Source organism: Salmo trutta, chromosome 1, assembly GCF_901001165.1.
Source record: "Salmo trutta chromosome 1, fSalTru1.1, whole genome shotgun sequence".
NCBI lineage: Eukaryota > Metazoa > Chordata > Actinopteri > Salmoniformes > Salmonidae > Salmo > Salmo trutta.
Genome location: NC_042957.1, coordinates 77,470,905 through 77,484,200, shown reverse-complemented (window position 1 = coordinate 77,484,200; position 13,296 = coordinate 77,470,905). Strand labels below are relative to the sequence as shown.

At 44.3% G+C, this 13,296-nt stretch overlaps 2 protein-coding genes and 1 long non-coding RNA gene across 3 annotated transcripts in view; all 3 read right to left on the bottom strand.

Annotated features, from left to right (window-relative positions):
* LOC115208269 (tubulin-specific chaperone D-like) overlaps positions 1-4,459 on the bottom strand; it is a 72,565-nt gene extending 68,106 nt beyond the window's left edge. The window contains 5 exon segments of the mRNA XM_029776206.1: positions 2,534-2,635; positions 3,447-3,544; positions 3,653-3,703; positions 3,913-4,246; positions 4,350-4,459. Of these exon segments, the coding sequence (XP_029632066.1) occupies positions 2,534-2,635; positions 3,447-3,544; positions 3,653-3,703; positions 3,913-4,096 (435 nt within the window). The 5' untranslated portion in view covers positions 4,097-4,246; positions 4,350-4,459.
* Positions 4,460-5,207: 748 nt separating this feature from the next.
* On the bottom strand, positions 5,208-13,294 carry LOC115208245 (ketosamine-3-kinase). Its single transcript, XM_029776148.1, has 6 exons — positions 13,031-13,294; positions 12,230-12,381; positions 8,595-8,686; positions 8,236-8,309; positions 7,437-7,559; positions 5,208-6,054 (listed from the first exon to the last, which is right to left on the bottom strand). Exons 1-6 carry the CDS (start codon positions 13,169-13,171, stop codon positions 5,713-5,715), a joined length of 924 nt encoding a protein of 307 aa, XP_029632008.1. The 5' UTR covers positions 13,172-13,294; the 3' UTR covers positions 5,208-5,712.
* Positions 6,234-7,366, bottom strand: LOC115208258 (uncharacterized). Its single transcript, XR_003881128.1, has 3 exons — positions 7,341-7,366; positions 6,337-6,964; positions 6,234-6,272 (listed from the first exon to the last, which is right to left on the bottom strand). It is a non-coding gene; the product is annotated as an uncharacterized LOC115208258 (long non-coding RNA).
* Positions 13,295-13,296: the final 2 nt, after the last annotated feature.

The window sequence follows — 13,296 nt, the reverse complement described above, 5'->3', positions numbered from 1 at the left end:
GGACCTGATAGACCCACCTTCCATTGAGGTCTGTAACATGAGAAATCAGGAGCTCTAACATTAGCTACTGAGCTAGGACCTGATAGACCCACCTTCCATTGAGGTCTGTAACATGAGAAATCAGGAGCTCTAACATTAGCTACTGAGCTAGGACCTGATAGACCCACCTTCCATTGAGGTCTGTAACATGAGAAATCAGGAGCTCTAACATTAGCTACTGAGCTAGGACCTGATAGACCCACCTTCCATTGAGGTCTGTAACATGAGAAATCAGGAGCTCTAACATTAGCTACTGAGCTAGGACCTGATAGACCCACCTTCCATTGAGGTCTGTAACATGAGAAATCAGGAGCTCTAACATTAGCTACTGAGCTAGGACCTGATAGACCCACCTTCCATTGAGGTCTGTAACATGAGAAATCAGGAGCTCTAACATTAGCTACTGAGCTAGGACCTGATAGACCCACCTTCCATTGAGGTCTGTAACATGAGAAATCAGGAGCTCTAACATTAGCTACTGAGCTAGGACCTGATAGACCCACCTTCCATTGAGGTCTGTAACATGAGAAATCAGGAGCTCTAACATTAGCTACTGAGCTAGGACCTGATAGACCCACCTTCCATTGAGGTCTGTAACATGAGAAATCAGGAGCTCTAACATTAGCTACTGAGCTAGGACCTGATAGACCCACCTTCCATTGAGGTCTGTAACATGAGAAATCAGGAGCTCTAACATTAGCTACTGAGCTAGGACCTGATAGACCCACCTTCCATTGAGGTCTGTAACATGAGAAATCAGGAGCTCTAACATTAGCTACTGAGCTAGGACCTGATAGACCCACCTTCCACTGAGGTCTGTAACATGAGAAATCAGGAGCTCTAACATTAGCTACTGAGCTAGGACCTGATAGACCCACCTTCCATTGAGGTCTGTAACATGAGAAATCAGGAGCTCTAACATTAGCTACTGAGCTAGGACCTGATAGACCCACCTTCCATTGAGGTCTGTAACATGAGAAATCAGGAGCTCTAACATTAGCTACTGAGCTAGGACCTGATAGACCCACCTTCCATTGAGGTCTGTAACATGAGAAATCAGGAGCTCTAACATTAGCTACTGAGCTAGGACCTGATAGACCCACCTTCCATTGAGGTCTGTAACATGAGAAATCAGGAGCTCTAACATTAGCTACTGAGCTAGGACCTGATAGACCCACCTTCCATTGAGGTCTGTAACATGAGAAATCAGGAGCTCTAACATTAGCTACTGAGCTAGGACGTGATAGACCCACCTTCCATTGAGGTCTGTAACATGAGAAATCAGGAGCTCTAACATTAGCTACTGAGCTAGGACCTGATAGACCCACCTTCCATTGAGGTCTGTAACATGAGAAATCAGGAGCTCTAACATTAGCTACTGAGCTAGGACCTGATAGACCCACCTTCCATTGAGGTCTGTAACATGAGAAATCAGGAGCTCTAACATTAGCTACTGAGCTAGGACCTGATAGACCCACCTTCCATTGAGGTCTGTAACATGAGAAATCAGGAGCTCTAACATTAGCTACTGAGCTAGGACCTGATAGACCCACCTTCCATTGAGGTCTGTAACATGAGAAATCAGGAGCTCTAACATTAGCTACTGAGCTAGGACCTGATAGACCCACCTTCCATTGAGGTCTGTAACATGAGAAATCAGGAGCTCTAACATTAGCTACTGAGCTAGGACCTGATAGACCCACCTTCCATTGAGGTCTGTAACATGAGAAATCAGGAGCTCTAACATTAGCTACTGAGCTAGGACCTGATAGACCCACCTTCCATTGAGGTCTGTAACATGAGAAATCAGGAGCTCTAACATTAGCTACTGAGCTAGGACCTGATAGACCCACCTTCCACTGAGGTCTGTAACATGAGAAATCAGGAGCTCTAACATTAGCTACTGAGCTAGGACCTGATAGACCCACCTTCCATTGAGGTCTGTAACATGAGAAATCAGGAGCTCTAACATTAGCTACTGAGCTAGGACCTGATAGACCCACCTTCCACTGAGGTCTGTAACATGAGAAATCAGGAGCTCTAACATTAGCTACTGAGCTAGGACCTGATAGACCCACCTTCCATTGAGGTCTGTAACATGAGAAATCAGGAGCTCTAACATTAGCTACTGAGCTAGGACCTGATAGACCCACCTTCCATTGAGGTCTGTAACATGAGAAATCAGGAGCTCTAACATTAGCTACTGAGCTAGGACCTGATAGACCCCACCTTCCATTGAGGTCTGTAACATGAGAAATCAGGAGCTCTAACATTAGCTACTGAGCTAGGACGTGATAGACCCACCTTCCATTGAGGTCTGTAACATGAGAAATCAGGAGCTCTAACATTAGCTACTGAGCTAGGACCTGATAGACCCACCTTCCATTGAGGTCTGTAACATGAGAAATCAGGAGCTCTAACATTAGCTACTGAGCTAGGACGTGATAGACCCCACCTACCACTGAGGTCTCGTAATTAAGAAATTCAGGCTCACCTCTGGGTCTTTGGGGTCCTGTCGACACAGGAGGTCCAGGACTGGCTGGACATCAGCCACCTCATGAGGGAAGAGCTGCATGAAGATCTTATACCCTCTCACCTGGCCGAGACAAAAACACCTGAGTTAGAGGAGTCTGGCTTGTCCCAACTGCACAGGCTGAGAAAGCTGAGCTAGCACCACACGTCTAACTGTAGCCTGAGGCCATAGGGTAAGACACCACTGAAACAACACACACATCAGAACGCTGGGCTTCACAAACTGAAATCTTACTATCTGTGTGATGATGTAGATGAATCCATCTGTCTGTAGTTAGTTACCTTGGAGATGAATCCATCTGTCTGTAGTTACCTTGGAGATGAATCCATCTGTCTGTAGTTACCTTGGAGATGAATCCATCTGTCTGTAGTTAGTTACCTTGGAGATGAATCCATCTGTCTGTAGTTACCTTGGAGATGAATCCATCTGTCTGTAGTTACCTTGGAGATGAATCCATCTGTCTGTAGTTACCTTGCAGATGAATCCATCTGTCTGTAGCTACCTTGGAGATGAATCCATCTGTCTGTAGTTACCTTGGAGATGAATCCATCTGTCTGTAGTTACCTTGGAGATGAATCCATCTGTCTGTAGTTACCTTGGAGATGAATCCATCTGTCTGTAGTTACCTTGGAGATGAATCCATCTGTCTGTAGTTACCTTGGAGATGAATCCATCTGTCTGTAGTTACCTTGGAGATGAATCCATCTGTCTGTAGTTACCTTGGAGATGAATCCATCTGTCTGTAGTTACCTTGGAGATGAATCCATCTGTCTGTAGTTACCTTGGAGATGAATCCATCTGTCTGTAGTTACCTTGGAGATGAATCCATCTGTCTGTAGTTACCTTGGAGATGAATCCATCTGTCTGTAGTTACCTTGGAGATGATGTAGAGGAATTTGAAGCCCAGGTGTACCAGCAGAGGAGGAGACTGTTCACTCCTGATGAGCTCCAACAGCAGGTTCAACATCCACTCTGTGGTCACAGGAAAGAAACACTGTCATCATCATGCTATCCTAACAAGCCCATGTTCCACTAAAGCAGAATAACATGTGCTGTGCTGTGTGTGTGTTGTGTTGTTACCCAGATGTGGATCCAGAAGATGGGGCTGCTCCTGATAACGGTCCATTATCACTGTAGAAAGAAAAGAACTGGTCAACATAAAGTTGTTGACTTTTCTGTCACTGCTTATGATTGTGGTATGTCTGAGTTATAAATATATTATTAAGACTTTGTCTGTAGTTAGTACATGCATTTAGGCCTACAGCCCACAGATTGTTCCATGCAAGACTGGATCAAGTTGGCCACAACAACAGACTAAACATGTCGAGTATGAATCTCACCGAGGAACCTCTCTATGGCTGACTCCAGTGTCACGATGTTCTCGTGAACCACTGGTAGGCTGGAGATCAGGGCTCGAATCTCAGTGTTCTCGGTAAAACCTCCCAAGACACTGGCTTTAGCGATCACCTCGGGCTCCCCGCCGCCGCCTCCATCCTCCCCGGAATCCATGTCGGTCTGGGCCATTATACTTGCCTAGATGACCGGTACATTTCACAGCTAGCTTGCCTTGAAGTTTTGATAGCTAGATGAGAACCGTGTGACTTCTAGCATGGGCGTGTCAATGATTTGGCTTCTATTCATGCTGATCCAATGATGCTAGCTAACTAGCTAGTACTGTTGGTTGGCAAGTGGCAACAGAAAGCAAACATAATTTGAGTGATCAGTGAACACACACACACCTCATACATTTGGTTATCGTAGGCTTATGAATGCATACCTGTACTTGTGAAAATTCTGTCCAGAAAAGGTATTATTATAACTTCAGATAATGATGATCACGCAGTGGCCGAGGTCTGTTATCTGTTGTGAAGTTTGCACGTTGCTACACCCTACAGTACGTTATGCGATTGGGGACAAAAAAGCGTTTCGTTAATGAGGGACGGGACGCGCCACATCAGAGGTTCACGCATCAGACATATTCAGAGGTGGAAATATTATCTCACCTCATGTATTTTATGAAAATAGACACATAAATACACTGAGTGTCCAAACATTAACAACATCTGCTCTTTCCATGACATAGACTGACCAGGTGAATCCAGGTGAAAGCTATGATCCCTTATTGATGTCACCTGTTAAATCCACTTCAATCAGTGTAGATGAAGGGGAGGTGACAGGTATAAAAAATATATATATAATTTAAGCCTTGAGACAATTGAGACATGGATTGTGTATGTGTGCCATTCAGAGGGTGAATGGGCAAGACACATTTAAGTGCCTTTGAACGGGGTATGGTAGTAGGTACAAGGTGTGTCAAGAACTGCATCGCTGCTGGGTTTTTCACGCTCAACAGTTTCCTGTGTGTATCAAGAATGGTCCACCCCCCAAAGGACATCCAACTTGACACAACTGTGGGAAGCATTTGAGTCAACATGGGCCAGCATCCCTGTGGAACACATTCGACACCTTGTAGAGTCCATGTCCTGATGAATTGAGGCTGTTCTGAGGGCAAAAGGGGGGTGCAACTCAATATTAGTAAGGTGTTTGTAATGTTTTGTAAACTCAGTGTATATTTGCCCTTTATTAGGTTATTGTCCTTATTGAGGTATTCAAAACATAGTGTAATGTATATTGGTCACGATACAGGAAGTAATGTACTTTATTTAGCATTGCATTCTTAGTATTAACACAGCTTTTAACAAAGCTAATTGTTACAACTCAAACAGATCATAACCTTGCTTGCTGCTATGTTTATTTAAGCAAACGGATGTGCAATACCCTATGTTTAGTCTTACACTATAGCATTAAAATCACTTCTGCTTTCAAACGGCAGTGGAATGTTAACTCCAAAAATGTGACTTCTCAAGCATTTCAAGATAAAGAGGGATATGGAGTGGGTTTCGTGGAATCTCTCTTCTATACCATAGCATCATAGTTTTGTTTCTTGCTTTTCGAGTTAAAAGGTTTTCAAAATAACTAATATTTTCACCCAAAAATGATTTGTTCCCTTCTGGATGGAAGACTAGGCTGTAGTGTAAGACTTTGTGAGGTCATTCAATCTGGTCAGTGTCATTGGTGTGTCTGTTTTACAGAGCATTATGGGTAGTGTAGTTGTACATCATGCTACTGTACATATATGATCAGTATTTGGCCAGATCCTTCATGATCCTCAGTGAGGACCCTCTGTATCCTCCACCAAAGTGATTCCAGTGGTTCAGATAGTGGAAGAGTTGATACAGCTGATTCCTCTTCTCAAACCCCGGGGCCTTGGGGATCTTGTTGTGGTACCCAGAGTAGAAGGAGTCGCTGAACCCTCCGAACATCCCGGCGATGCCCAGCTCGTACTCAGCGTGGCCATAGAAGGAGGCGGGGTCGAAAATGACAGGGCCGTCGGAACACTCTGCTACGTTTCCCCCCCACAGGTCCCCGTGAAGCAGGGCGGGGAACACCTCGATGTCGGTAAATAGCCGAGGGATTTTCAGCTGAGAGGAGATATCAGACAGAAGATCAATCCCCCATAAAGTCCTCTCGGATCTCAAAAATAACATAAGGCATAGGAGTAAGGGCTTGGTTTAGGATTGGGGATAGTATAGAACCTTATGGAGCTGGTGCTGTAGTCTGTGTTATTGTTTTAACAGTTCCCTGTAGTTACCTAGTTATATTGTTACCTGTAGCTGGGACCATAGTTCTCTGTAGTTACCTAGTTATATTGTTACCTGTAGCTTGGACAATAGTTCCCTGTAGTTACCTAGTAACATAGTTACCTGTAGCTGGGACCATAGTTCCCTGTAGTTACCTAGTAACATAGTTACCTGTAGCTGGGACCATAGTTCCCTGTAGTTACCTAGTTATACATGTAGCTGGGACCACAGCTTCCTGTAGTTACCTAGTAACATAGTTACCTGTAGCTGGGACCATAGTTCCCTGTAGTTACCTAGTAACCTAGTTACCTGTAGCTGGAACCATAGTTCCCTGTAGTTACCTAGTAACATAGTTACCTGTAGCTGGGACCATAGTTCCCTGTAGTTACCTAGTAACATAGTTACCTGTAGCTGGGACCATAGTTCCCTGTAGTTACCTAGTAACCTAGTTACCTGTAGCTGGAACCATAGTTCCCTGTAGTTACCTAGTAACATAGTTACCTGTAGCTGGGACCATAGTTCCCTGTAGTTACCTAGTTACCTGTAGCTGGGACCACAGCTCCCTGTAGTTACCTAGTAACCTAGTTACCTGTAGCTGGAACCATAGTTCCCTGTAGTTACCTAGTTACCTGTAGCTGGGACCATAGTTCCCTGTAGTTACCTAGTTATACATGTAGCTGGGACCATAGTTCCCTGTAGTTACCTAGTAACATAGTTACCTGTAGCTGGGACCATAGTTCCCTGTAGTTACCTAGTAACATAGTTACCTGTAGCTGGAACCATAGTTCCCTGTAGTTACCTAGTTACCTGTAGCTGGGACCATAGTTCCCTGTAGTAACATAGTTACCTGTAGCTGGGACCATAGTTCCCTGTAGTAACATAGTTACCTGTAGCTGGAACCATAGTTCCCTGTAGTTACCTAGTTACCTGTAGCTGGGACCATAGTTCCCTGTAGTAACATAGTTACCTGTAGCTGGGACCATAGTTCCCTGTAGTAACATAGTTACCTGTAGCTGGAACCATAGTTCCCTGTAGTTACCTAGTTACCTGTAGCTGGGACCATAGTTCCCTGTAGTTACCTAGTAACATAGTTACCTGTAGCTGGAACCATAGTTCCCTGTAGTTACCTAGTTACCTGTAGCTGGGACCATAGTTCCCTGTAGTAACATAGTTACCTGTAGCTGGGACCATAGTTCCCTGTAGTTACCTAGTAACATAGTTACCTGTAGCTGGGACCACAGTTCCCTGGCCTCTCTGTCTCCATAAGACTTCTCCACCATGTTGAGTTGGTGCTGTAGTCTGTGCTGAGAGTAGAATGTTACCCAGTCACTCTGCCACTCATTCTCCTGGGGAGAGAGAGAGAGACAAAGAGAGGTTAGAAAGTGGAACTCTGATAAATGACATTAAAAATAGGCAGGTTTTCTCATCCAGTTGGTCTTTAAATCCCATGTTGAAGGCACAGAGACGTTGGTGGTTTAACCAATAAATGACTTGGCGCTGTCACTGCTGTGATAAGGAGCGGACCAAAGCGCAGCGTTTTCGTAGTTCTACATCTTTATTTAATAGTGAAACGTGATGCAATACATAAATACTTAAACTAACCAGAAAACAACAAACCGTGACGCAGAGAGGGAAAAAACACACTACTCAAAATATAATCACCCACAAGGACAAACATCAACTTAAATATGGCCTCCAATTAGAGGCAACGACAACCAGCTGTCTCTAATTGGAGGTCATGCCAAACAACGACCAACATAGAAATACAAAAACTAGACCTGAACATAGACATACAAAAACAGATAAACACCCCCTGTCACGCCCTGACCACTCTACCATAGAAAATAACAACTTACTATGGTCAGGATGTGACAGGAGCTGTATATAGAGTGTGGAACTATCTTTATTTAGATTTATAGCATACAGTTACGTTACCACATATTCCAGTCTCGTATTCACTAGTGGGAAAGGTGGAAATCTAGTGCCTCCCAATATCAGACAATCTGTTGCATAGTAGCTCACCTGAGGGAGGTATCCACAGCATGTGGGAACCTGGAACCCAAACTGGTCAATGACAGGAACATCAGGTCCTTTTCCTGTTTACATTTAAATGGCAGGAACATCAGCTCCTTTTCCTGTTTACATTTAAATGGCAGGAACATCAGGTCCTTTTCCTGTTTACATTTAAATGACTGAAACATCAGGTCATTTTCTTGTTTACATTTAAAATGGCAGGAACGTCAGCTCCTTTTTCCATTTAATAGAGTGAAGGCATGCAGTAGTCTGATGTTGTATATGTGAGAAAGCTAGACTTTTAAACTGCACAAATTGTTTTACCCCAAAATCAATCAATCAATCAATCAATGGACTAGGTGACTTACCAACAGTCTGCTGTTCCTTGTTCTGTCTGTCGCTTTGTCTCTGGTTGTGTAGGTGCAGATCAGCCAGACGCTCTCCCAGCTGCTTAGAGTGCCTGGGGGAATCAATCAGATAACCATTAACACACTCAATCATCACAATTTATTTATTTTTATTTTTATTTCACCTTTATTTAACCAGGTAGGCAAGTTGAGAACAAGTTCTCATTTACAATTGCGACCTGGCCAAGATAAAGCAAAGCAGTTCGACAACATACAAAAACACAGAGATACACATGGAGTAAAACAACATACAATCAATAATGCAGTAGAAAAAAATAAGACTATATACAATGTGAGCAAATGATGAGATAATGGAGGTAAAGGCAAAAAAATGCCATGGTGGCAAAGTAAATAAAGTATAGCAAGAAAAACACTGGAATGGTAGATTTGTAGTTTGAAGAAAGTTAAAAGTTAAAATATAAATAATATGGTGCAAAGGAGCAAAATAAATAAAATAAATAAATACAGTAGGGGAAAAGGTAGTAGTTTGGGCTCAATTAAAGATGGGCTATGTACAGGTGCAGAGATCTGTGAGCTGCTCTGACAGCTGGTGCTTAAAGCTAGTGAGGGAGGTAAGAGTCTCCAGCTTCAGAGATTTTTGTAGTTCGTTCCAGTCATTGGCAGCTGAGAACTGGAAGGAGAGACGACCAAAGGAGGAGTTGGCTTTAGGGGTGACCAGAGAGATACCTGCTGGAGCGCGTGCTACAGGTGGGTGCTGCTATGGTGACCAGTGAGCGGAGATAAGGGGGGACTTTACCTAGCAGGGTCTTGTAGATGACCTGGAGCCAATGTGTTTGGCGACGATTATGAAGTGAAGGCCAGCCAACGAGAGCATACAGGTCGCAGTGGTGGGTTGTATATGGGGCTTTGGTGACAAAACGGATGGCACTGTGATAGACTGCATCCAGCTTGTTGAGTAGGGTATTGGAGGCTATTTTGTAAATGACATCGCCGAAGTCGAGGATTGGTAGGATGGTCAGTTTTACGAGGGTATGTTTGGCAGCATGAGTGAAGGATGCTTTGTTGCGAAATAGGAAGCCAATTCTAGATTTCACTTTGGATTGGAGATGATTGATGTGAGTCTGGAAGGAGAGTTTACAGTCTAACCAGACACCTAGGTATTTGTAGTTGTCCACAAATTCTAAGTTAGAACCGTCCAGAGAAGTTATGCTGGATGGGCGGGCAGGTGCAGGCAGCGATCGGTTGAAGAGCATGCATTTAGTTTTACTTGTGTTTAGGAGCAGTTGGAGACCACGGAAGGAGAGTTGAATGGCATTGAAGCTCGTCTGGAGAGTTGTTAACACAGTGTCCAAAGAAGGGCCAGAAGTATACAGAATGGTGTCGTCTGCGTAGAGGTGGATCAGAGATTCACCAGCAGCAAGAGCGACATCATTTATGTATACAGAGAAAAGAGTTGGCCCAAGAATTGAACCCTGTGGTACCCCCATAGAGACTGCCAGAGGTCCAGACAGTAGGCCCTCCGATTTGACACACTGAACTCTGTCAGAGAAGTAGTTGGTGAACCAGGCGACGCAATCGTTTGAGAAACCAAGGCTACTAAGTCTGCCGATGAGGATGTGGTGATTAACAGAGTCAAAAGCTTTGGCCAGGTCAATGAATACGGCAGCACAGTAATGTTTCTTATCGATGGCGGTTACGATGTTGTTTAGGACCTTGAGCGTGGCTGAGGTGCACCCATGACCAGCTCTGAAACCAGATTCCATAGCGGAGAAGGTGCGGTGGGATTCAAAATAGTCGGTAATCTGTTTGTTGACTTGGCTTTCGAAGACCTTAGAAAGGCAGGGTAGGATGGATATAGGTCTGTAGCAATTTGGGTCAAGAGTGTCACCTCCTTTGAAGAGGGGGATGACAGCAGCTGCTTTCCAATCTATGGGAATCTCAGACGACACGAAAGAGAGGTTGAACAGGCTAGTAATAGGGGTTGCAATAATTTCGGCAGATAATTTTAGAAAGAAAGGGTCCAGATTGTCAAGCCCAGCTGATTTGTAGGGGTCCAGATTTTGCAGCTCTTTCAGAACATCAGCTGAATGGATTTGGGAGAAGGAGAAATGGGGGAGGCTTGGGCGAGTAGCTGTGGGGGGTGCAGTGCTGTTGAATGCAGTAGGGGTAGTTAGGTGGAAAGCATGGCCAGCCGTAGAAAAATGCTTATTGAAATTCTCAATTATAGTGGGCTTATCGGTGGTGACAGAGTTTCCTATCCTCAGTGCAGTGGGCAGTTGGGAGGAGGTGTTCTTATTCTCCATGGACTTTACAATGTCCCAGAACTTTTTAGAGTTGGAGTTGCACGAAGCAAATTTCTGTTTGAAAAAGCTAGCCTTGGCGTTTCTAACTGCCTGTGTGTATTGGTTTCTAACTTCCCTAAAAAGTTGCATATCGCGGGGGCAGTTCGATGCTAATGCAGAACGCCACAGGATATTTTTGTGTTGGTTAAGGGCAGTCAGGTCTGGGGAGAACCAAGGGCTATATCTGTTCCTGGTTCTAAATTTCTTGAAAGGGGCATGCTTATTTAAGATGGAGAGGAAGGCATTTAAAAAAAATAACCAGGCATCCTCTACTGACGGGATGAGGTCAATATCCTTCCAGGATACCAAGGCCAGGTCGATTAGAAAGGCTTGCTCGTTGAAATGTTTCAGGGAGCGTTTGACAGTGATGAGTGGAGGTCGTTTGACCGCTGACCCATAGCGGATGCAGGCAATGAGGCAGTGATCGCTGAGATCTTGGTTGAAAACAGCAGAGGTGTAATTAGAGGGCACATTGGTTAGGATGATATCTATGAGGGTGCCAGTGTTTGCGGCTTTGGGGTTGTACCTGGTGGGTTCATTAATAATTTGTGTGAGATTGAGGGCATCAAGCTTGGATTGTAGAATGGCTGGGGTGTTAAGCATGTCCCAGTTTAGGTCGCCTAGTAGCACGAGCTCTGAAGATAGATGGGGGGCAATCAGTTCACATATGGTGTCCAGAGCACAGCTAGGGGCCGAGGGGGGTCTATAGCAGGCGGCAACGGTGAGAGACTTGTTTTTGGAGAGGTGGATTTTTAAAAGTAGAAGTTCAAATTGTTTGGGTACAGACCTGGATAGCAGGACAGAACTCTGCAAGCTATCTCTGCAGTAGATTGCAACACCGCCCCCTTTGGTCGTTCTATCTTGTCTGAAAACGTTGTAGTTAGGGATGAAGATTTCACCGTTTTTGGTGGACTTCCTAAGCCAAGATTCAGACACAGCTAGGACATCCGGGTTGGCAGAGTGTGCTAAAGCAGTGAATAAAACAAACTTAGGGAGGAGGCTTCTAATGTTAACATGCATGAAACCAAGGCTATTACAGTTACAGAAGTCATCAAAAGAGAGCGCCTGTGGAGTAGGAGTGGAGCCAGGCACTGCAGGGCCTGGATTCACCTCTACATCCCCAGAGGAGCAGAGAAGAATAAGTAATAAAGTAAGACATAACAAGAATACTAGACTAATGCATACAGAAGAAGAAGAACAGGAAGAAGATGATGAAGAAGAAGAAGATAAATAAAGAAGAAGAAGAAGGAAAGAAAGGTCTGTATTAAACAGTGTATGAGGAGATTCTCATACCTGCTGAGACCCCTCATGTCAACATGTTCCATGACGAACACAGCCCCTCCTGTATCCAGCTCTATCACCTTGACAGGCTTGGGGACCTTCACTGTGTCTGTCATGACGATGGCTACCAAGCTAGCCAACTCCCCATCAAACATACGCTTCGCCTGGGGGACGAGGATAAGACATGTGATGATCATCATGACATTGACCAATTATACCATACCTTTGTGATGAAATGTATTGTACAGAAAAAGTGATGACACCAGTGGAGGCTGCTGGGGGAGGACGGCTCATAATAATGGCTGAAATGGAGTTTAATGGCTGGAATGGAGTGAATGGAATGGTATCAAACGCATGGTATATCTTTTTTTTTGTCGATGCCATTCCATTAACTCCATTCCGGCCATTATTATGAGCCGTCCTCCCTTCAGCAGCCTCCACTGGATTACACCTACCATGGAAGTAGTCTAGCAGCCTTCAGAGAAGGCAGTTTATGACTTTTCAGAGGTCAGGATTAGGACTGCCTATCACATAAAAACATCCATCTCTGTGCACAACAACAGCGCTCTGATTTGGCCATCACATGACTGGACGGCTCTATTGTGAATCCTAATCCTTTGCTCTCAGAGTGCTGACTAATGTAATTCATTTGATAGTGTGTAGCCAAATAGCCTGCAACAAAATATTGTTTGATATAACTGACAAATGATCCTTATTAGGCTACTATTTTACAGTGTTAATCTATTTTGAGTGACTTCACATGTCAATGTAAAGGCATGCAGTATGGAATTAGTAATGAAGTAAATGAAGAACCTGACTCTTGTGGTTGATCTTGACAAACACTCTCCCGTGGTCAGTATCGAAGCTCTGTCCCTGGCTGATACAACCTCCTCCAGAATGGCCTGCTGACTTCAGCATGGATGTTCCCAGCTCCTTCTTTAGCTGAGCTTCCATGGCTGTTCTCCAAGATGCTCTCCAAACGCTTGAAGAAGAACCTATTGTTCTTGTTTGACTCCCAAACTTCTTTAGGGTTGACTCCCACTCCTGTAGCTGTCTGTTTATGTTTTGACAACTGGGTG